Source organism: Etheostoma cragini, chromosome 18, assembly GCF_013103735.1.
Source record: "Etheostoma cragini isolate CJK2018 chromosome 18, CSU_Ecrag_1.0, whole genome shotgun sequence".
Classification (NCBI taxonomy): Eukaryota; Metazoa; Chordata; class Actinopteri; order Perciformes; family Percidae; genus Etheostoma; species Etheostoma cragini.
Window position 1 is genome coordinate 20,870,244 of NC_048424.1, and position 24,185 is coordinate 20,894,428.

Consider the following 24,185-nt stretch of genomic DNA (forward strand, 5'->3'; position numbering starts at 1 on the left):
ACACACACACACACACACACACACACACACACACACACACTTCCAGAATTCAAGCACATACTGTACACAAACACACACATACATGTGGTTTCAAAGTGAGCTAATAGGGGGTCTAAACGGCAAATGCCTCCTGAATGAGATGGGCGTGGAAGGGCGGGCGGGATGTGGCGCATTTAAGGAGATGAAGTTCCTCGCTCTCTCTTGTTTTACCTCTTAGAGATGTGGCCGAGCCACGTGTAACCTCAGCATAATTCCAGCTGCACTGGAAAAGTGACCTGAGCTGCCCGTGGGAGGCCGTAACTCAACGACAGTCGGGCCTTTGGCTCTCTTTGTTCTTCTCTGCCTGATCTTGCTTTTTATTCGTTTGTGTTTTTTTTCTCCCTTCCCTGCCAGCTCTGCGCTGTCGCCCTCTTCTCGTGCGGCTCTCATTAACATAGAGTCAAGGTGCCACATGCCTTGTAGAATCTACAGCAGTCACTGTTGACAGTGTCACGTTAGCATAATCCTGATGATCCTGAATTCATTACATCAGACCAAAGACGTCGTACAAAATGAAAAATTTGTATTAACAAATTCGTTAGATATTCTCCAGCGTGAAGTCAAATGGAAAAGATTTCTATTTTAGATGTCATCTGGTGAAAAATGACAGCGTTATGACAATAAATCAAAGTAGTTTCACAATTAATTAACCAATTAATGAGAAGTTACTCTATTAAACTGCCAAACTAAACAAGAGAACTCAGACAAGGTAGGCAGCAGCAGGCATGGGGATGAGCTTGATGAAATTCAGCCCGCTCTTCTGGGAGCCCCGGTGTCTTTCAGGGGCCCCCGCCTTTAAGCATAAGTAATCTGGCTTTGTCCCGGATAAGAGGCACAGACAAGACAATCTGATAGACAGGCTGGCCAGCATGGGGGCTTCAGTTCTCTCCAAAGTCACTTTAGTCTCTCAGGAAGCTTCTCTGCTATTGTCAATGTTAAAGGAAGACTCAGTGTCTCGGTTTTTATTCATGGGCCGTGTACGAGTGTAGCTGCCATGGAGATGAGTGGCCCTACAGACCTGGCTTCTCTACCTCCGTTCTCTCTCTGGTCTTCCTCACTCCATTCCCATTCAGGGGGAACAAGTGTATCAGTGGCGAGCGAGCAGGGCAGCGGCGGCTGATAAGCCGCTCTCAGCTGACATCGCAATGGCGGCATGGCTGCCGGACAAAGTGGCAAACTTCCCTAAGGCATTTCGGGCTACCGCTCGCGACTGTGTGTCTTCTCTGTTTGTCTTTGTCTCCGCTCGCAACTTCATCCCGAGCCACGCAAGCGAGAACAAATGCACACTCGCACGCAAACAGCAAGTTGGCAAAACAACTTTGGCTCCAGGGGACTCTCAATCAAGCTAAAAACACCTGCAAGGATTTGAAGTAAGGATGAGGACATTAGGGAATTATGGTATTACCTACCCGGAAAACAAGGGCGATAAAGAAAAAAAAACATCCTTGCGCTATCAGACTTTACACAGTCACAAACACATCTAGAGACACTAAAAAGGGACTATAGCTGACACACACACACACACACACACACACACACACACACACACACACACACACACACACACACACAACTATGGAGAATGAAGGGCAGACTACTAGGGGGACACTTAGATCCACATCAAATGAATAAATTAGTGAAGGGTGGTGTTAACCTGTGAAAGTGGTGGTTCAGTAAGCTGTGTCAGATGTGCTTTTGTTATGTCCTTTGTTTATGACTCTGAAATGTCTTTTTTTTATCACACTAACCAAGATTTATTAGCATATGAAATGGCTGTTTTGCAGCAAAAAAAAAAAAAAACAGTAAGAATTAACAACAGAAAAATATGGTAGCTTGGGAGAGAAAAAGCCCTCTGCCCACAGAAGACAGTGGCTTTGGCGAATTACCACCCAAAGCGTAGACCGTTTGATTCTTTTGTTTTGGCCCTTTGGTGAGTTTTAAAACATCCCCAGTCATGGAACATTTTCCCTGCTCATTAAAATGGAAATGTGGTTAAATTGCCCTACATGGGGAGGAAAGGTAATGACGAGGGTTGACCTTTTTCCTCTCCAGTTTCCGATACATTCATTTGAACGGGGAGAGGAAGGAATGGCTGCTGGCCCTGTGTTAGGAACCAAAGTCTTCACACACCTGCAAGAGAGAGAGGGGAAGGGAAAAAAGAAGAAGAAGAAGAAGAAAAAAGAAAAAAGAAAAGCGACACAAATGCGCCCTATGAAAAGAACAGATTGGATCAACAGCTGGTGGGAGGGAAAGCGAAGGCAAACCTTTTCACCAGGTCCTTGAAATACAAGCTGCAGGAAGCTAGAACATTTTGGTGGACTTCAAATTCTTTGCCTTCAACAATTATTTTCAGGTCTGTAAACTCTTTCGCTCTGCGCTGTTGGTTCAGCTCCTTCAACATCTCTGTAGAACAAGAAAAAGAAACAGACAACGCCACATTTGGGTTTAGAATTGTTCCATACATACATGAGCATCAATAGCATGGCAACAAGAAACAGAACATCATGTTAAAAAAGAGCAGATTGTAGAACACAATATTGCTGGCCAGTGTTAAGAAACGATGCTCATTATATGACAGAGAAAAAAAGTGACATTTGATTTCAAACATTTGAGAGATGTGTAAATACATAAGTAGCAGAAAGGCTGTATGTAAAATAAAAATGATATACTGTACTGAGGAATATGCAGTACCCAAAGAAAGCCACTGGATACCCAGAAACTAGGATTATTAAGAGAAAAGACACGTTTAGCTGTATTTGACTTCTGTAAATTTACACCGCAGCACCAGAACTTCAAGGAAGGGAAGCTGAATGAGATTAAAAAGCGTCTAAAGAGATGTGGGCTGAAAACAAAGCGCTGTCAATGCATTATTTATATTAAAATAAAATTCTTTGGCTTTTCACTAGCGCTCTACTCGGCGAAGAGTTGACCTTCAAATGTGCTTATCCCCAAATCACTGAGGTCTCTCTCTCTCTCTCTCTCTCCCTCTCATTTTAAGAACCCCCCCCACCCTCGTCTTCCTCTCTGGAAAGAAAAGAAAAAGGAGGTCCGGAACACAATCTGAGAAAACATGCTCGGAGCAAACCAATCTGTTGAAGGCCACAGTACACGGGGAGTTGTACAATGTGGGTGTAGCAGCACCATGTTGGGGCTGGCCTGACTGTAGCGTTGGGTCAGGGGAGCTTGTTTCGCAGAGTCTTAATGAGGCACCGTGAGGGGTTGCTGAGAGGGATAATCAGCGGGAGACTAGCAACTTCTTCTATGGCCTTAGGAGGGATAAATAAAAGCGTGGCTTTGTTAATCTCCCATCGAGAATTCCACTAAAAGAGAACAATAAGAGATTCCAAAAATAAGTTACAGCCATATTGTGGAACCTTGAGTATAGAGGGAGCCAGCTTCCATAATTTCGTCTGCGCATAAGCATATAATCGAGACTGCATGCTGTGAGGCAAAGTAAACATCTATTTGGCACAAAGCGCAGTCTGCGATGTAAAGTATCAAGGCACATACTCCATGCTGGGGGGAAAGATAAGCAGTAGCCACAGTCTGAGAACCATAATGACTAAGGTAAGAAAGATGGCAAATCCTGCTTTAATCAGCGGAGTTCTTGAACTGTGGATGCCACCATCAGTTCTTGCTTAAACATGGCAATCAGAACAGTGGCAGTGCAGTCTTTTGTTGTCAGTAATGTGTAACAAGTGAGAGAGTGCGGATGAATATGTGCTTCACACAGCGCTCTAGCCATTAAATGTGGGAAACTGATCAGACCTCTGATTGCATTGGCGACACCCACGCTAAAAATAAAAGAGTTGGTCTTTATCATCCTGAAAGAGGTCTGTGTTCACGCCAGACTCAAAGCAGGGATTTAATTAACCTGGAATGCCCCTTCCCCTCTATTTGGCTAGAATATGCACTCATTTAGCTCCTTCCCTTCTTCTGACTGACAGTGGCGGCTCAGCTCAGCATTAATTCAGTAGCTGAAATTATACAGTATAAAGACACATGACAAATAAGGTGCAATTCAGAAGCACGCTTTGGTAAAAGCCTTGTTCTCTGAGCGGCGCATCCTTCAGTGTTATCGCATCAAAGAAGTATTGGCCAGAAAGAAAATGACCTGGTTATTAAACATGCTGAATACCAAATGGGGAGAAAAAAATGGGTGCAATCTTTGACAACATGTCTGCCGTACCTTGGCGAGATGCACAGCTAAAATGCTAGAGTGAGCCACACACATGATGCACACGCAAACACAAAGGCTGGCATTTGCCTCGTCTTTCATCCATCTCTCTCCACTCTCCACATTCCACTCCACTGCTGCTGCTTGTCAGTTGGCCAGCTATCTGATTACTGTGTGGGCACGGACTGTGAATAGTGAATACACAGTAGTTTTGAGTTTGCATTAGTGAATCTCCAGCGACCGATATGGCTCTCACCTCCAATCAGCCACACCGCATACCATCCATTTGCCTCGAGAATAGAGAAAAGTGAGAGGGGGGAGACAGAGAACTCCACTTGTCAGCAAACAATGGCCGCCTCCCTTGGAGCCGTGCAGACACACCTGAATGCGTGATGGAAAAGCTAGTTAATGCTTCTTTGGGGTGGGTCGGTGAGCGGCCTAGAACAACTCATCACCACCGGGGAGCATGAAACTGCACAAGACGGCCCCATTCTCAGGTTTGGCACGGAGTGTGGTGAGGCTAAGCCATGTTCAATGGGACCACGGCGGCATTGAAACACCAAACGTCTCAATACTGTTTAAGGAAAAAGTCTCTTGAGGACCGTCAAGTTCTGCAACAGACGGATAGAAAAGTGTTTGTTTTGTGGGGAGTAGACAGAAATTCTCAAAGGGGGATATAGTGCTACAGCCCGAGTATATCATGACTGCAAACAGTGATGAAATGTGCTAAGGTGGTATCCTGCCCCAAAGCCTTTTACAATAATAACAACGCCCCGCGCTAGCGCTCTGTGATTGGTTGACATACTGCACATGGGGTATGGAACCAGTGCCAACTCTGCTGCTCAGCCTAGTAACTCCGCTGTCAAACGTCTGAGCGTTGAGACCAATGGGGTCCCGGGAGCGGTTCCCAGTAACCTATGAGCGTGCACCATGCCTCCCAAACGTTTCTGTAAGGTGTAGCAAGTCGCTCGCTGAGCTGTGATAGGCTGATGTAAAGGGCACGCCATTGGTAGCGGAACTTGGAGCCATTTTAGGGTTCTACATGTATGTTACATGTGTCTCTGTGGACCCACCATTTTGTGTTGAAAGAAATATCTAAACATTGACATACAGCTTGATTCTGTTTGGTAACCTGCCTGAGCTGCTTTGTGCAATATGTGAAAATTAAAAAGGGCATCTTTTTGACAAATTGTTATTTTCCCAAGCGGAGAAAATGACTGAAATTGTTACTTAAATATAAAATGAAACTCACAGCTTTTCATAGAAATTGCTACATACCCACTGGATTGAACTTTCAGATAAGTCACTCCTAAATGTAGGACTTTGTTTCGTTTTAATGCATGACCATCAAACGGTTTCAATTTCTACGGCATTATTTTTGATAAATAAGAAAGCGCTTTGTTAACACGGCAATAACTGAGAAAGAAGTGTAAAACAATAAGGGGGATATGAAAGGGAAGTTTGTTACTGAAGATAGGCTATATGACGCTCTGTCAGGTAAGTAAGGAAGTATATAGTAAATACATGACAAAGGACTTTTTTGTAATCCATTTCTGAATGATTTTTTCCCCTTGTTTTTCTTCTTCTGATGAATATTGTGTCTCCACAGCCCAAGTAAACATATAATCATCACATATCTCCAACTGGATGACGTTCTATGTTGCTGATGTGTTCACCCTGACCTAATTGTTCTCCTTCAAGCTTTCAACAATCAATTTCCTCAGACACTTGCAGCTTAATTACCCAGAAGAAACCATGCTAGGTGATCAATAATTCAATGTACAACTCTTCTATAATGACTTTTCTTAAGCTTAGAGGACATTACAGCATGGCATTTTTCTTCTTCTTTTTTTTTTTTTTTACTGAAGCAGAGCATGATCCTTTTCCACACCACATGTGAAAATGAAATGTAATTAATTTTTATCTTCAAAGCAGCTAGATGATAAAGCAGTAAAGGGAGTCTTTTACTAATATTCTGTGAAAATGTCTGACGCTCAAAAAAGAAAAATCTTTCAAAATAATCTCAAATGAATGAAGACGAAACAAATTAGATTTCCTATTTCTTGATTTAATTGTAGTTTTCTTGACTGTTATTTTTTCCAGCAGTACATGCTGTGTCTGTATTAAATTTAAACCTATTCCATTTTTTAATCACCAGGAAATACAAATTAAATACAATTTACCATTCAAATTCATTTGTTTGCATTGCATTGTAAGCAATGACACTAATTAAAATGAGAAAAACACACATTTATAAAAACAATTATTGGTATTATTGATGATTATTTATGGAATCAAATACAATATTAACCTTTTTTTGTAAATGTAACACATTTGTAAGCAAAAGGTTAAACTGACATTTGCAAATCAATCGTGCAGAAATTTACTATTTTCGTGATCACTATAATAATCCATTCTACTTTGAATTAAGTGAGGTTACATTTTGCTGCCTATTTTTAGCTCATGTTATTGCAGCAGAAGCAGGCTGGACTGAGGGAGTTGGATCAAAATAGGCTTCCTCGTATAAAAGCCTTTTGATAAGTAGGGACGCTTGAGAGATTCCATGTCAAAGAGGAACAGAAGAAGAAGATCGGGCCAAGAGCATGATTCATAGTACATGCACACAAAAGAACTCTTTCCAAGCAAAAAGCTCTCACAGTGTTGGGTTCCCCAAAACATATCTTTCCCCTGCAGAGCCCAAAGGGCCTGAAAACCCCAGAGTGGTTGATAATGTCTCCCATGTGAAGTGGTGCTCTAATAACAAAAACAGAATTAGGATGAATAACTGATACGATAGTAATTAGGAATTCATGTAGATCTGAGCAGTAGACAGATGGATGTTTGGAAGAAGCTGCTTTCCCCATGCTGACTTTTACAAAGCAAACACTTTCTGACTGTACGCATTAAATACACCCACAAGATGCAGCATTCAGCAGGCGGAGAGATGGTCAAAAGTTTACCATCAGCACGAGTTGTTGGATAACGTAATCTCTCTATTCTGCAACCTCCGGCCCACAGTACAACAGCCAAAAGGCTCTATTCCAGCTCTGATGCCAAGGAGCCGTTTAGACTAAATTCTTATGAATGCCATGACTGACTGCATTTTGGGGATTTTTCTTTTTCTATCCAGCTGAACGTTAGTCAAAATCAGGTCAAATCCCCAGACCATTGGAGGATTTTGTGAGTGAGCTTGCTAAAAGTGCAAAAGTCACTAAAATAAAGCTGTTCAAATAAAAAATGTACTTGTCTTGGCTTTTTGCATGATCCAACTTTAGAACAATATTTAGTCAGAATAAAAAGGCAAAAGTACAAATTCCTGAGTTATTGTATAGGTGTAATTGGAATTAAGAAAATACTGAGTAAGGGTTTGACATGTCCATTGTATTTTAGAATTCCATTAACATGCATCCTGAGTTGTCTATATAATACAAAAGAGAACCAGAAGGAAGGCAACTTGATGAAAAATATAAAACAAATTATGAATTCTATTACATTTCATTTTCATGTTCAAATCTCCCAACTTTGCAACATTTAGCTCAGCAATTTGTATATCTTAGTCTCATATTTTAATATTTTAATTTAATATTAAATATGTGGCTGGAATCTTCTTTTTATTAAACTTTTTTTTTATTGCTCAATAGGCCTAACTAAAGTCTTACATTCAAATCGCTTGACATAAATAAAATAAACTAAAATATAATTTGTCAACATTTACATCTACAGTTTTTTATTAAAAAACAGACAGCAACTAGCTTTTTTATAATCCTGGAAATGTATACTTTAAATGTAAAATTGATATATTTTAGATCATTTGGGGAATGTTATTGACTAGATCCCGGTTGCCTGAGTTTGTGTAAATGTATGCAATATTCAAAGTATAGAAATAGAATATTATTTTTCTGAACCCCTGCATAATTCTCAGATGTAGGGTGTTATAACGCTTTTAAAGAAATGTCTTTATCAATATGAATGAATGGAGTTTTACTTTATAGTGGTATTGAATGGAGCTCATCAGATTTCACTTAACCCTCCTGTTGTCCTCGGGGCAAATCTGACCCCTTTAAAAATCTATATCTGAAATATGGGTTTCTTTTAAACCAAATTAACACAAAAAATGGATTGGATTCCTTACCACGCTCTTTGCAAATACAATTGATCACTTTCTTTCCTGACTACACTCATCTGTACGGCCCTCTGATCTTAACTATTAGTCAAATAATTCATAATTTCTGCTTTTTTAACTCAAATATTAGGTATAACTATTTAAAAATGAGGATTACTGACCATGAATTCCAAAAAGTAGTGTAAAACTAGTAGTAGTAAGGTGGTGTTAGTGAAAACTAAAAAAAGTCTGAAACGGGGACGAAAATGTCAAATCTTTAGACCGGGGAAGACACTAGGGTTAAAGAGAAGCAAATAAAGAATAATACATTTTCTTCATCTACAAATGTCAAATTTTAGTGTTAACAGAATTTTCCAAAGAAAACAGCGAACTGTAAAATCAAACTGATATGAATCATGTGCTATTTGCCAGCACAAGAAAAAGCAAGGAGGCAACCACTTTTCCCAAACATTTCATAAGCCATTTTCAACACCACCACCTTCAGCTCAGGTCAAATCAATTCAAAAAGCCACCGTGGTGGCTAAATGTCAGGCTGCAAAATGTCAAGAGCGCTATCGGGCCACTCATCTAGATCCCATCTTCTGAACAAATGATGCTTTGCCTCGATAAAAGCATACAGATCTCAGGTGTTAGCCAGTCTAGCCTGGACCTAATTACTCTAAACAGACTCTAACACATACCTCCAACAATCACCGCCACATTCATTCATGTGCCTACTCCCAGCAAATCAGCTCATGCACACCATTAGAAGCCCCCGAGACTCCTCGAGTCTCTAGCAGTCCTGATTTCAGTCTGGAAGAGAGCACTGGCACCATGTAGCCATAGAGAATAGTCCATGATGAAGACGCTTTATTTCTCCACTGCTCGAATCTGCTGAGCTGAGCTTCTTGAGCCTCAGTGCTGCTGTTAACCTGGACTGAGCCAGGGGGAGAGGGAGAGGCACAAGGACATATAAAAGGAAAAGGGGAAAGGGAAAGTGAGGAACTTGGGCCCCTCAAAGACACCGTCTAGGCCTTTGTTGCCTCCTTCAATAGACAAAGCATCAACAAAAAAAAAAGACAATAGCGAACAATTTGCACTAGTAGAACAAAGCTAAAGCAATTCCAAGTACAGGCTCAGAGGAGGAAGAACATTAACAAAGAGAGCCCTGGGAGCATCTGTTGGCCTGCTGCAACACTGTGACAGGATGGCTTGCAATGCTCTCTTGGTCTTTGTGTTGTTTGTGTGTGTGGTGACGAGATGAGGAGAAAGTCTCAGGTCCCGCCTGGCGCGGTGACTTTCTCATTAACCAGGCTGGAGGGACAGTGGGTGACATACTCCCTTACATCAGGTTTTAACTAGAGGATACGCCGGTGGCTAGCAGACAAGCACACGGCCCTTTCTCTTCCTTCAGGTGCTGCAACGTCTAGTCATGAAAAAAAAAAATGAAACGCTGTAGTCTCTTCAAGTGTGTACTGAACACTGTCTGCTGAAGACACAAAGGGGAAATAAGTGCAGTAGGTTACAAGTCAGGCTGGTTACGGTTTACAGGAGGTTAACATTATGGCAATACAGTACAGGTCAAAGAATCCCCCCCCTGGTTTTAAACAGGAGTTGCTGCTCCTGAAACTTACAATATGTAAGAGAGGGGCACAAGGTTTTTCTTGGAAAACAGCTGCCATAGAAGCTCTGCAGTGAGCCCTAAATGCGTCCGTGCTATAATAACCAACTATAATTTAGAGTGCTTATGTTATCCGAAACATTTGAATGATGCTTACATAAATAAGCAAGTAGGTACTCTTCCAGAAAAATGTGGCCATTTCTGTTCATATTTCCGTCTACAGTGGAATGATGTCAGTTTAAAGCAGATCAATAAATCATGCTTTCTACAACAGAACAAACAAGATTAGGTTTCCAAATGATATGTATGACAGCTAATTACAATTTAATCAAGATGTTGCTCTTTGTGCCTTAGTACGATCATTGCTGGTGTAAAAACATTTACTAGCTTTTATTTTGGAGTAACACATCTACCTCTTCTCTTTGCAATCAATGTAGAGCGACAGGAATAACTCTACCACAAAAATAACTGGGACATGACTTCGGTTCCAAAATAATTCAAAGAAGAAGAGTTGAGTTTATTCCAGCTGAAAAACGAGTCATGATACCCGTTTTCACCTCCAATTTAAATGTTTCAGGAGAATGAGAAGGACTCCAAGGTCTTTATTATAACATGGATCGAAACCGTGTTTTCACTATAAGCTAGTCTTAATTAGGTGCTACAGAGGTAACACTGATGGTGCCAATGGCAATAAGACTTAAAGGGGCTAGGTGTAATCACACACACTTCAATATGCAATAACACATTGTCATAAGTGGCAAAGATGTGTATACATTCATATTTCTGGAAACCAGTGTGTGTGTGTGTGTGTGTGTGTGTGTGTGTGTGTGTGTGTGTGCGTGCATGTTCCCTATATAGCTTTCTGACACATAATTACCAGTGCGAACAATCCAAAATGGCTTTCACAATGAAAATGTGAAAGCCAATATGATGCCAACCTACTAATGTAACAATACTTATAATAAAACATGCCGTGTTTGCATTTCTTCCATCAAACATCACTTAAATAAAACCCATTCAAGCAGGGACACTGGAATGGAAACACTATTTACATGTTCAACTCTTTTACGAGTGGGAAACAGCACTTAGTGCTCGCCACATGTTTTCATGGGGCATTCAACATTTTCCACAATTCCCCACATGACAGGTGCACGGCAACCTGCTTAGACTAGCGTTTTAGAGTGGGCGAAGCTTGATGTGCTTCACATTGTGCTTATTTAACCTTGAATTATGATAGAATGTCACCATGAAAACTAAATGAGCTGTCACTAGAACAAACCTGACAGAAATAAAGACATCTGATGCACCACAAATGATTCACAGATACTTCAAAGCCGCCGCACTGCCTCTACATGACAGCCTAAACAGAAAAACTCTTATTTCTGAGAATGTCCTAAATGAAAAACATGACAAACAACGGATCAAGTTTTCAGGCTCTGTGTCATAAATGTCGTATCTCAGTAACCTGGGCATCACCGAAAATCCCAAATTTCTCTGACATGTTTACCCGACCAAGTCGTATGAGTCATGCAATCAGAACTAAACACTCTGATGTTTCCGACAGTACCTTAAGGCAACTTTCTGTTCATTTGGTAGGTCGATGTGGTCACAAATGCGTCCACGATTAAGCCTGTCAGTGTCAGCTGTGCATATATAGAAAAGACTAGCATGGCATTTACGAGAGTCTCAGTTCACATAATGAAGTGACTGGGGCAGAAACTAGGAAAATGACATGTGTTGAACACTAAATTAACTAATAATTATACACTAATGAGTTCAATTAACTGCTCCAATGATAAGTGGCAGTTGCTTCCTGCCAGTGGAAGCAGACAGAGGTGTGAAGCGGGGATGATGGCTCTGATTGGCCAATTGACAGCCAATTGCAATGCTGGACATTACAGCCAATCACATAACAGACAACTACAGCATAGAGATACAGTATGTATGTATATACCACAAAAAGAAGCCCATGTGTTTTGGAATGTATTTGGAGGAATTCAGTGTAAATAACCGTTCTCCATGGCACAACTGGATGTCACTCCTTAATTGTTTCTGGGGCCAACAGATGCATTTACATTAATAACAGGCAGTAGCCATATTGTTCCATGGCAACAGCGTCTGATTGGATGATTTATGTTTCCTCTGTCACTCTGAGCATTGTGCAAATTGCTCATTGAAATTAAGCAATACGGCTACCCAGTCACTCAGAATGCTTTCAAAACTCACATTGGTTTTGGATGAATAGGTTGATAACCACACTGATTAATTATTAATACATCACAATTACTCTTAAATGCCTTGATATTGAAATCCCAGCTTCTTACTGTGGCATTTATACGTCTATTATGCTTTCCATTTTATAAATTGGTCTGAGCAGCTTTTTGAAAAGAAAATCCAAAAGCTCCTTAGTTCTAATAAGAACTGCTTTTGGGAAGTGAGACAAAATGCTTTAGGAATACAGGCGTGCGTGCTAAAGAAAGCACAAATTTTATTAGTGAGGCCGAGCTTAAAGGTGCCCTATGAGCTCCTGCATGGTCCCTTCTGTTGACGTTCCAAGTAAATTTCAAACAAAACCGAGCTAGCACGCCCCTCCCCCTATGTTTCCAGAACTGGCATGACTAACTGACGCTGTAACTAACCCCCCCCCAAGCGCTGATGCAAAGAGAAACGCGTGCAGCCATGCATATTCAGAACCAAAACACACATGCTAATGTAACTATACACAATTAAATAAACACACACACACACACACACACACACACACACACACACACACACACACACACACACACACACACACACACACACACACACACACACACACACACACACACACACACACACACACACACACACACACACACACACACACACGACTTTAGGCAAGACAAAGTCATCAGAGAATATTCCTAATAACAATGTTGCTGGCTGGTGTAGATAATGTACTGTATGCTTGGAGGGGGATTTGATTAGAACTGAGTGGGTGTGCATTTGCAACAATTCTCCATCTACCCTTTTAATTACATTGCTAAGTTACTATTTCATATAAATTACTGCAAAGACCAGTGACCGAGACCATCTTCTAACCCATAACACGAATGTACCCCCAGTGGGAAAAAAAGAGTCTAATTGAGTGAAATGAATCATCTGGACACTGGTCTTGCATCAGTATGAATGCAACCATTCAGGGAACATCTGCGCAAACTGTCTAGGTTTCATGTGTACTTCCCCCTGACAGGGTTGACTGAGCATCCAAGCTCTTTTGGAGAGCCCAGTTGTGCATGCGACCACATAAGAGCATGTCACACTTAGTCACATGCAGAACCGAGAGCTGCTCAGTCCAAACAAATGCTGGTTTCTGTTACAGTTTTACTGGATTGCTTCTGTTACAAGCCCTCACCGAGAGTGAGACTTGACCTTAAATCACAACAGAACGGCTGCAACAAATACCAAGCTTGTCTCCGGGCCCTCAGTCGGGTAGCCTGTCCGTTCTGGCATTTCATCATCCAAAGACAGAGTTTTCATCGGACTGAAAACGTTATCACCCAAAGGCAGTGGGAGAACACAATCACAACAAGCCATGCTTTCTTTCAAAAGCTCGCCATACAAAACTTAACTGATAATCATATCTAAGCTGTCAGCTGCCATTCTTAAACAACACAGTTTATAATTGACCGAGCACATAGTTGTTGCACATGGGGAGCCGAGCCAAGATTAGGAAGGAATTACCAACATGCCATGGTATTAGGAGGTGTAATGGGAGGCAGCAGAGACTATTACTACTGTTACAGCAATACAAATGACTGCAACTTCAACCTAAAATTCAATATTGCAACTGTTGCACTTGTTCGCACCCCAATCTGCACCTTAACGTTTCAATTATTAACATGAATATTTTCATGTGTCAACATCTCTCAAGGTGTCCAACATAGTCACTATAAAAAATGACACGTAAAACACAAATACAATAATTGTGTTTACAGCTTTTTAACTCAGAAATGCAAGCTCAGCGAGACTATGAACATAACAAAAGTTCAAAGTTGTGGTTGACCTACTCCATAAAAGGCACCTATAGAGGTGCCATTAGGGAAATCCAAAGTACGGCTGCCCTTTAAATGGTAAAATGACTATATAAATCATGTGCAAACCCCTTTAAGGTTAGCTGTGAAGTTGATTTACCTTTCTGAGTTAACCGTGCAAACATACCAAACATAAAACAAAGTGCAAACTCCACTTAAGTACTAATTAAAAGTTTAAAGTTGCTTTCTCCTCTGGTGAGCCGACTGCAGCCTGGAACCAACGGCCTCAGCTGTGCCAAGCACTCCTAGCCTTCACATTCAGGGAGCAGGCATGTACTTGTGGTCGAGCACAGCTGCCAGCGTACGTGTGAGAGAATGTAGCTATGCTGCCCTGCTTATCTTACACCTCAACTGGGTTTATGAGTTTGGTTTGAGTACATGCCTTACAGGCTTTGCCCCGGGTGATACTTGGCTCCATGTGTTACTATGTGTTTTCTTCCAGAGTTGACCCTAAACAAGAGGGTGAGGCAACTCAACACAGAGGAAAGAGGAAGAAAATAAATTCAATGTCACCAGTGCAGCTCAAGATAAATGTCACATCTCCCCCTGAAGACAACGTGTGTTTACTGGGTAACTTTTGTGAAAGTCATAGCAGCCCGAGCAGAAAGGTTGGTGCCGGGGTCAGCTTGTGTGTGTGGGAGTCTTCTCAGCAGACTGCACACCTGAGATGAGCTCCCAGAGCCTACTGTGGAGTCAGGCGAGTAATCTTTGCATTTTAACTTTTTTTTTTTTATCCCTCGCTCTCTCATTTCTTTTCCTCTCCACCTTTCCATCTGCTTCTCTCTCTATCTCTCTCCAGGGATAGAAAACAATCTATTAGACGATTTAGACTGCCCCACAAATTCCGAGCTACGCTCCAGTGCTTATGCATGGCTGGTGTGTCCTTGTAAACTTGTAATCTAAGTTTAACTCTCTCATAATATTTTTATGTTATCCTGCACTCCAGAAAGCTGCATTACATAAGAAAACAATGCCTGTATTGGAGAAAGAAGAGAACAATCGGAACAACGACTTACTGTAGCAGAATAATGATAGCCGCAGCCTTTACCGACAAAGCACATTCTGTAAATACTAATAGGCCGGTACATAGTGCTGTTAAGGCATCTCATCATGTCCTATCTTACTGCTAAGAAAGACCTTTAAGTGTATAAAGCTTACAGGGCACGCTACTAGCCTACAAAGACCTCCTGATTGCAATTCAGGGCATTATCATTTGTCTTAGACACAGAAGAATTATCTATCTTCACTATCTATCTTCACTCATTGGAATAATGAGATGTGGAACGGGGGCCATTCTTGCTAATGTCTGGTCCTGTCATTAGTATTTATTAGATGGACTGCAAGCATTATCAAAGCCATTTAAAAGTTTCTGGGCAAGGAAAAAGTTTGACTATCCACTCGGATAAGTGAACACACCGTGAACATTAGCAAGCTAATGCTGCTGAACCTCTTCTGGATTTCTTTTGCTGAGATGTTACAGCGCATCTGCTGCTGTTTTGGATACTGTTGCGATTATGCCTTCTCATTAGTGAAAAACATCCGTTATTGACTAACTTCCTGGTAACATCTGCTGTGTTTACACTCGGCCTCATTGATAATGCATTCCTGCCTATTTCAGGGCTGATGTGCGGAATGCCACATTGACATTTGGCTTACTTTAGGTGCAACTTCCATTTGCTTTAACACTACTTTACACACACACCTACTGGCTCCCATTTAACTGAGGGCAGTGGACGTTTCATGTAAGAAAATGGCACTGTTCCAGTTCAAGGCCGTCTACAGCAACAGGGTCACACTTCATCACAAATCCAGGCAACACATTTACTCTGTGTACATTCTATAATCTGGGATGGAACCCAAAAACCAAAGAGAAGATTAAAACGGGGGTAGTGGTGGGAACATTCCTAAGTACAGTTACTCCAATACTGTACTGTAAAGCTTATAAGAAGGGATCTTTGCTACCGATTAAATATCAACAGTATAAACCATACGAAACAGTTTTGTGTCTGATGTACTCAGGTAACCTTTAACTACCTGTCGAGTTCCAAATCTGTTCATTTCAACAGATTTTAAACTGGATGTTACTTAACACTATTAATCATTTTAAAGAAGATATATATTTCAATATTTAACAATTTGGAGTGGCAGAAGCTGGATATGTCAAACATTAAATCATTACTTTTAGCTAAAGTTTTCAGCAATTTATCCAGTATTTTTGCCATTTCAATCGTTATTTTAGCTAACTATTTCACACTTGCTAGCAAAGTAGTTTTAAAGCATTGTCAGTATATTGGTTCAAGTGTACAGAACCCAATATCCCTCCTGTTGTCCTCGGGTCAAATTGACACGTTTTCCTACATCAGTGTTGTTTTTAATTCACCAATAAAATGATTGATTCCACACAACGCTCTTTGGCAAGTACACATCTCTACTTTGACTTATTTTAGGGTGTCTTATTCAATTTTATTGCATTTGAAAAAAATTGAAATTTTGAGTAAAGTTGACATATTCCACTCTGTGATTATTCATAATCAAACTGAAAATATTAGGTTTAGCGTGGTGACAAGCTATTTGATAAATATAGCTATACAACCTTGTCAATGGCAAAGCTATTCAACTTACTGATAATACTACAACATATTTAGTGCGTCGAAAAAGAGAGAGAAATAGAAGAGAGCACTGTTGGTGGCCGACGGTCAAAAACGCTGCAAACTGTCTGATTTGTTTTTTAAATCAAGTGCAACTTCAGTTAGCACTAGCGCTAAAACTGCTAGCACTAATGTTAGTGACACATCGGAGCCAGCACACAAGGGGGAAAGACAGGACAGTGAGGAATATGAGGAAGAGGACAAACAAAACAAGTAAGGGGAGGATGAAGAGACAGACATGGATAACAGATCAGGGAACTAACCAACAGAGAACATGAATGTGGATTACCACAAGCAGCAGAGATGGAGACCAATGCTGCAGGAGGGAGCGGAGCAACAGGTACAGTAAGAGTGGCTACTTCAGAAGGTCCGATCAACCATGTGTTATTATGGAGCAGCTGGCTCTGAAGATTTATTTATTGGGGTTTTGCATTGATATGTCTATGTTTCGGTGTAGTTGTTTATAGCCTGGGAGTTTTTGGATTATAGCATGGGAGTATACGTTCACTATCAAAAGGGCCAGGGCCGTCTTTTGTTCTCAGTCCGTCACTGGCCATAAATCTTATTTTTATTCATTGCAGCTTTGACAGACAGGCTATGGGACCTTGAGCGTACCTCAAACAGTACCAGATGATTAAAGTGAAGAGTCATAAAGAATTCTAATAATATGTGAAGTGCTTACAATTGTTGACCAGCTATCTGAGGCTCTTGACAGAAAGTACAGACGTTTTGTGAAAGTAATAAGGGAAAAGAGACTATCTGATTGGGCATTTCAGATAAAAAACGCCATCTGACACTTGGTCCAGCTGTCAGAAGCAAATGAGCAATCTGGCGTGACTGGACTGCTCTTTTTCTCTCTTTAATCCTTTCTTCTCTTAAGTTTTCCACTGCCACTGATAACCAAGGAATTACCGGGCAAAAAACAAACAACAAAACAGGCTATTAGAGAAACCAGCATCAATGGAGTAGAGAAAGCAGGGAGGCGGAGAGAAAAGTTATAGAAGCATGGAACAGGTGGCAGGTATGGAAAGGAAGATACAGAAAGATACGGGGGGGGGGCTGGAAGTGATGCTGAGAGACAACAGCATGGGTGTAGTGATGTGGGAGTGGAGCTGGAACAAACAGACAAGACAATTGTAGTGAAGAGGACAGGTGGAGAGGAGGTGAGGAGGAGAGTATAGGTTGGGGAGAGGATGGAGGAGGGTGGAAGGCGTGGATGCGGCGCCCCCTCTAGCGTGGAAGGGAGCAGGGCGGCTGCTCCCTGGCTGCACTGCGTCTCTGATTATGCATGTAGGAGCCGGGCTTTCAGGCGCCGGGTCCTGCAACTGTGCCGCCACCGAGCTTTATCTTGAAATCCCTGTGATTAATGAAGCCGGCGCCGCGTTCTGCATGGAGGAGACGGATGCGGAAGGATCAATCTTAATGAGCTATCCGCCGTCCCTATATTAACTGTGGGGGGATATAATGTATGGGGCTCCTGGCGGGGCTCCTCTCCTTTAAAATACGATAACGAGGGAGAGAAAGAACCAGGGCAAGCAGCTTTCCTTCCTCCGCTTATGACACTCTGCCGATGCTCACCTCACGTTTCCTATCCTCCTCCTCCCTCTTCTTTTTTGCTCTCCCCCTCGAGAGCCGAAGCGGTACTAGAAACAGCTAGACATCTCAATGAAAGCCATCCTTAGCAAAGTTAAAGAGACAGCAGCAGGTAGCTCAGCTACATCTGCACACAAGTGCAGCGGTCTGCAGGCCGTTGGTGAGATGTTTGAGTCAATATCATTAATAAGTAGGCCCCATACGGACTCAAGCACATGACCTTGGTACTGCATGTATTAATTTAAGAGAATTACCTGCACATGCATAGTCCACGCTGATTGGAATACATTTCAACTTCATTAATAATTTGCAACATTTCCCAGCTCCGGAGAATTCATTTTTTTTGCTGTTTCCACTTGAGCTACCCAGAATTAAGTACTGCTATGAGTTAGATACAAAAAAAAATAAAAAAATAAAAAAAACACTTAAAAATCCATGCATTTCATATTACAAGTTAAGCCTGTTTTGGAATCATAACAACCCGAGTTCTGCTTTAGCTAATCCTGATGTGGATAGCTTTAAGATAATCGCCCAGCACAACACCACACTGACTTTAATTTATTTACCAATGCGCAGACGCTGATCAGAGTCAGCACTTTGGAAATTCAAATAAAGAAAAACAACCTGGAACTCTAACACCAGATTCCGTATTTTATTTGTGTCAGAGAAAGGCGTACTTTTGGATGATTTGCAGTGAGGACGTGGAGGAGATCGTCTGCACTCTGTCAGTTGAAGGGGATACAGAGACAGAGGAGGGAAGGGAAAGGAAAGGGGAGGGTTTAATTAATGTGCTTGCTACGATTAATGGTCTCAGTGTGGCTATCACAAACAGGCTGTGTTTTTAATAACTGGGTTGAATGGCCTGTCATGCTTGCAGTATATTCCTGTTGTTGAATTGAAATGAATATTTATCTATCACTCATAATACTGAGAATATTATATGCTTTATGTCTACTTAATAACTGTAGCTACTTTAGTCTATAGACAAATATCTCGGAGGTGAGAGATATGTAGCTCAGCATAAATTCTTTTTAATCGATGCTAAATTAATTCAGCTGTTATCCTAATAAAAGTATATTTTATCATGCTGTGTATAACTGTCGCATCTCTGCAACTAGTCTCTCCTGATTGAAATATATCTCAGTGTAAATCCATTCAGGAAGACCCCACTCTTAATCAATGCTCTACCTAACTCCAATCAGCTGTTGGAGGCAGTCCCCTTCCTGCTAAACCAATCAGAATCGTTACACAATGGCCAGGGCCAATCAGAATCGTTGCACAATGGCCAGGGCCAATCACAGAGTCCCAGCCCTGCTTTAAATAATCTGTTTCTCCCCTTTGCTATTCAGCTACCGTTGCAGGAAAAGAGTGCAAACGCCCCCCCCTTAACCTCCAATCATCTACTCCAGCTGACCGGTCTGGTCTTTGGGCTCTTTGGGGGGGGGGGGGGGGTATGATGGTTCTCTACCCCTATGTATAGATATACGAAAGACTCGTATAGCAATGGAGTTTAATTGCCAAAGAACAAACATGTCTCTCCTGATTGAAATGCGATCTGGACATGTCCAGAACACCATAAACCAGTAATGAGGTCAAATGATAGCATAACCTTTGATGGGATACAATGACTGCTGAACAAGGAGGCTCCTGTCTCCCTTAAATATACAGCACCAGCACAGACAGCTTGCCCTTGTAAACAGTCCCTATTTCACTAATTTGGTGATTTACAATTCCCTCACTTACTGATCATACTGTAGCAATTATGGGCAAAGAACCAACACACAAGTGGACCGTAGTGCTGCACTGCCAACATGCTTTGTCCAAAAGTAAACAAAATGAATACATAATTAACCGCAGTTTGAATAACGAAGATAAAGCAGTCAGAGTGGAGGAGAGGTGAGCAAGCAATGGATGGGAGTCTGCGCCGGTCGCACCGTAGCAAAGTAAAACACTGATCTTAACTCAGCAAGGCATCTTAATTGCTTTCACTAGCAGCTCCAGAGCTGCTTGGTCCCCAGTTGATGGCTGATGTGAGCTGACTGGAAGATGAACTTCCTGTGCCGAGAGGAGGTTGGGTGTTGCTGGATGTGTGCGACGGCTGGAGGACTCAGTCTACGTGTGTCCCTCTCTTATTGCGTGTGTGTGTTTCGTCCTTGTGTGTTTTTATGCATGTGATAGCCTGTCTGCATATGTGCATCTCTATCGATGTGTGCGCGTGAGTGAGAGAGGAACCGGTAAAGGTCGGTGAGGTGGAAGGAAGCATTAAAAGTTTGACATGAGAAAAGAGACAAGGAGCCGCAGCTTATGCTCAGTAAGGCAGTAGGTGGCCCGATAGATCTGTATGTGACCCCAAACTTCCATCCCAACTACAGCTTCTCAACACCTGCGGCGACGGTGCTTCACCCGCTCCTCATTTTGTAGGGATTTACTGACACAAACAGCATTTCCATCAGCCCCACAGTGTGTTGCAGGAGGACAACGCAGCAACCAAAAGTTGCATCAGCTCTCAGTTCATGCTAAGCTGGACAAAACCACTATCAAAAAACAACATTTGAGTGGTAGCCTTTATAGCAGGCTTGGATATGTGAAAAATAATAACTTCCTTTTGATAATGTGTTTTTCAGTCGTGAGCTGAGTTTAAATGATGCTCAATCAGTGAGCGAGTCCGTCCCTGCTGAGCTCGGCACTAGCTTCCCTTGGCTGATATTCATCAGGACAGCCATCGATTTTAATAGACACACACACACTCCCCTCTCCCTCTCTCTGTATGTAACTCCTCTTCTCTCACCTCCCCGTGTCCAGATCTATTTCCTTTTTTTTTTTTTTTTACAGCCAGTTCTTAACAACGTCAGTCATCCTGTACTGCCACATTTCACAAAATGTGCTGACAGTTGGGATAGCTGTTACACGAGCGTTGGAGCGCTTGGCAAGTTCTCCATTTTGAGAAGACAATTTAAAAAAAGAAGAAAAAAAAATTAATTAGCGAGGAGGTGGTGTGAAGGAAATTAACAATTGCAGGAAGGGGTGGAGTTTGACTTGTACACAGTGACAGGCAGAAAAGCTCTGCTGTGGATGGAGATACGAGGAAGGCAGATCACAGCCTGGTGACTTGCATATTGTAGTAGGTGACGGGGTTAAAGCCGCATTCAAGCTGCTCTGTGTGAATCATCACGCTAACTCCGGCACACAAACATATGGCATGCACACAGACATAGACAAACACACAAACTATATACTGTAAACAGAAATACAGAAAAATATCCATACACACATACAGACAGACAAATATTCACCCACACACAGGGAGACAGAGAGAGGCGCACACAGTTGTTGATGTGCCCACTGATGCAGAGCGAAGACAAATTGCTCCCTTTGAAGGCAAAGCCAAATCAAACACGGAGTGTGATTTCTGTCACTGAGGTGTTTGGTTTTAAGGCTGTGAGGCTGACATCTGACAAAACATCCATACAGTCACACCCAACAAGTTGGGCAGGCGAGCAACCGCACACACATTTGTACCCACGCATGCACACATGCGCGCGCAGCGGACTTTAGTGCAGCTGGATTAGGGAGGAAGAGCTCGGTCAGCTCCTACAAAATCCAGGCTTCTGCCATCAAAAAGCCACAAAACCTCCTCTGCACATCAGCTCTCGCTAGCATTGGGTCCAAAGCCTTTTTTTCTCTAATGCCGCAACACAATCACTTAAGTAGCGGCTTTAGTATTTAAACCGTTTGTCCAATAATCACTTTAAAAACTCTAACATGAGATGCATGACCAGGATTTGACTGTTGCAAGCAAACATCACAATTTAATCCCTCATCATTTAAAAGTGCATCATCTGAATGGTGAACAGACATATCGATGTCGAGTGATCAAGCCTCTTCTGTGGCCGCTCCAAAGCTCTAGGACTCTTTCCCTTTAGCCTTGAGAGCTTAGGATTCTGTGGAAACTTTTTCGAAAAACACGTGAAGACACATTTTTTAGACAAGCTTTTAACTAGCAATATGGCTTAGTATTTTATGTGTTGCTGTTTTTACTATAAAGCACTTCGTGACCCCTCTTATCTGTGAAAGGTACTATATCACTAAAATGTACTTACTTACTTCCTAAATGCCTAAATTCTCTTTGGGTAGGTTCTCTTTTAGGACTTCTGTCAGGATGATAGTTCATCAGCTATTCAAAAAAACTCTTCCACATGTCATTCAGCGGCACACTGTGCACCTCATGTGTTCCCTATTTTGGCCTTTAACCCATAAGCCCTAACTAGGTTTACCCTGCATAAGTGAAACGGTGTCCAGCTTGTGTGTTGCTAGATGTAATAAGTGTTTATTTTGCACTTTTCTGGATGGAAAAACACAGCCTTTGTGTGTTTGTGAGAAGAAAAAGAGCAAAAAATACACCATTGTTAGTCTGTGTGGATGCAGAGAGTTTGCCGCCTACTAGATATATGCCAGATGTGTGTGTAACCCCCTCAATCTCTGACACGGGATCAGATTTGCCAACCCTCTTATTCCCAGCTCAGCCATGAGAGGGCTGACCTGTAGCTGCTTTCTGTTCTTTTCACAAACTACTTCCATTTTGTTTTTTTGTCCAAGCATAAAGTGCCAACAGCAGGTTAAGATAATTGTAACACAAGCGAGCCAGAATGCAGGTCTCAAGAGCTTACCCTCCATATTTTACCCCTATGCCACTACAGCAGGACCGCATGTACACTTGCCACATTTATATGTAGTGTTAATTGATTTGAAACAGAACTCGTAAGACCAGCGGGAGCTCGGGATTTGTGACCTTCTGGAATGAGCCAGGCAAGCAGAAGGAAAGGGAGGGATGGAAGGATACAGGAAGTGACAGAGATAATCAGAATGCCAGAGCAGCACAGCCAGAAGGACAGCAGTGGGCAACGTCTTAAGGGGCAGGGCAGATCGCAGTGGCATTGTTGTGATTACAGCTGCGAAGTTAAGTCTTTCCGTCGGGGGAGAGGTCCGCCTCGCCACTCAGAAGCCTGCTGGGGGGGATGTCACGACCACTAATGTGCTGATGCTCGCCGTTTCACCCATTTCCACTGTCCGTGTGACAATACCTTTACTAATGTCTATCCAATGCCAAGCAGGGATGACGAAAACCGGTTAAATGGTTGAGATGTGAGATTCAAGCGCTTTAAATTTGCAGTTTGACCTTCATACAGGCCTACGCAAGATTTCAAGTGTGTCTAGAAATTGACACAGGGATGCTTTCCCATTCCGCCTTTGAAATACAGCAGCTGACAAACTGTAACCATACCAGCTGAATATATTAACTTTATCACAGCATGAATCACTGTGACAGTGTTCCCAGAATTGTAACAATCCCACAGCGTTTTCCTTCCCTGGAAAAAGGCTTGGTGTAAATACTGTAATTCCAATTAAACTCTGGCTTCTTGGCCTGTTAGAAGAAGGTCAATACATTTCGACATGCACATGGTTAATGGATTGCGACAGTCTATTCAACAAAGAAGCCAAAAAGCTCTCCTTCAACAGAGACCGGACTGAGCCGACGAGCCCTAGTCTAATTATCCATTTCCAATTCTACCTGCAGTCTCATTTCAATGTAACGCAGGCAGTCCCCCAAATAATTGCTTTTTTTGGCAATCTACAAGTTCATTTGCACACATTTTATTGATCGAAATGAGTCAGGAAAAAAGAAAACAATTCAAACCTAAATTAAAAGCTTCATTAAATGTGAAAATTGGTCGGGGAATTGAGAACATCTGTTTCTAGCGCCCTGCGTCATAAACTCCAAGGTTAAACCAAACACCAATTTATGGTTTGCAGACCCACGCTTCACAAACACAGCGCAAACTGTCAACAACAAGAAGGCCTCAAACGATTTTGAGAGCTATGCGAGGGCAAGGACTGAAAGCTCTTCCTGCCTTGTGTTTAGTGGGCC

At 42.0% G+C, this 24,185-nt stretch overlaps 1 protein-coding gene across 4 annotated transcripts in view; it reads right to left on the bottom strand.

Moving 5' to 3' along the window:
• LOC117961885 (kelch-like protein 29) overlaps positions 1–24,185 on the bottom strand; it is a 216,517-nt gene that overhangs the window by 81,573 nt on the left and 110,759 nt on the right. For all 4 annotated transcript variants that reach the window (XM_034900866.1, XM_034900869.1, XM_034900865.1 and 1 more), the window contains one exon: positions 2,304–2,442. In XM_034900866.1, coding sequence (XP_034756757.1) covers positions 2,304–2,442 — 139 coding nt within the window. The remainder of the gene's footprint in view (positions 1–2,303; positions 2,443–24,185) is intronic.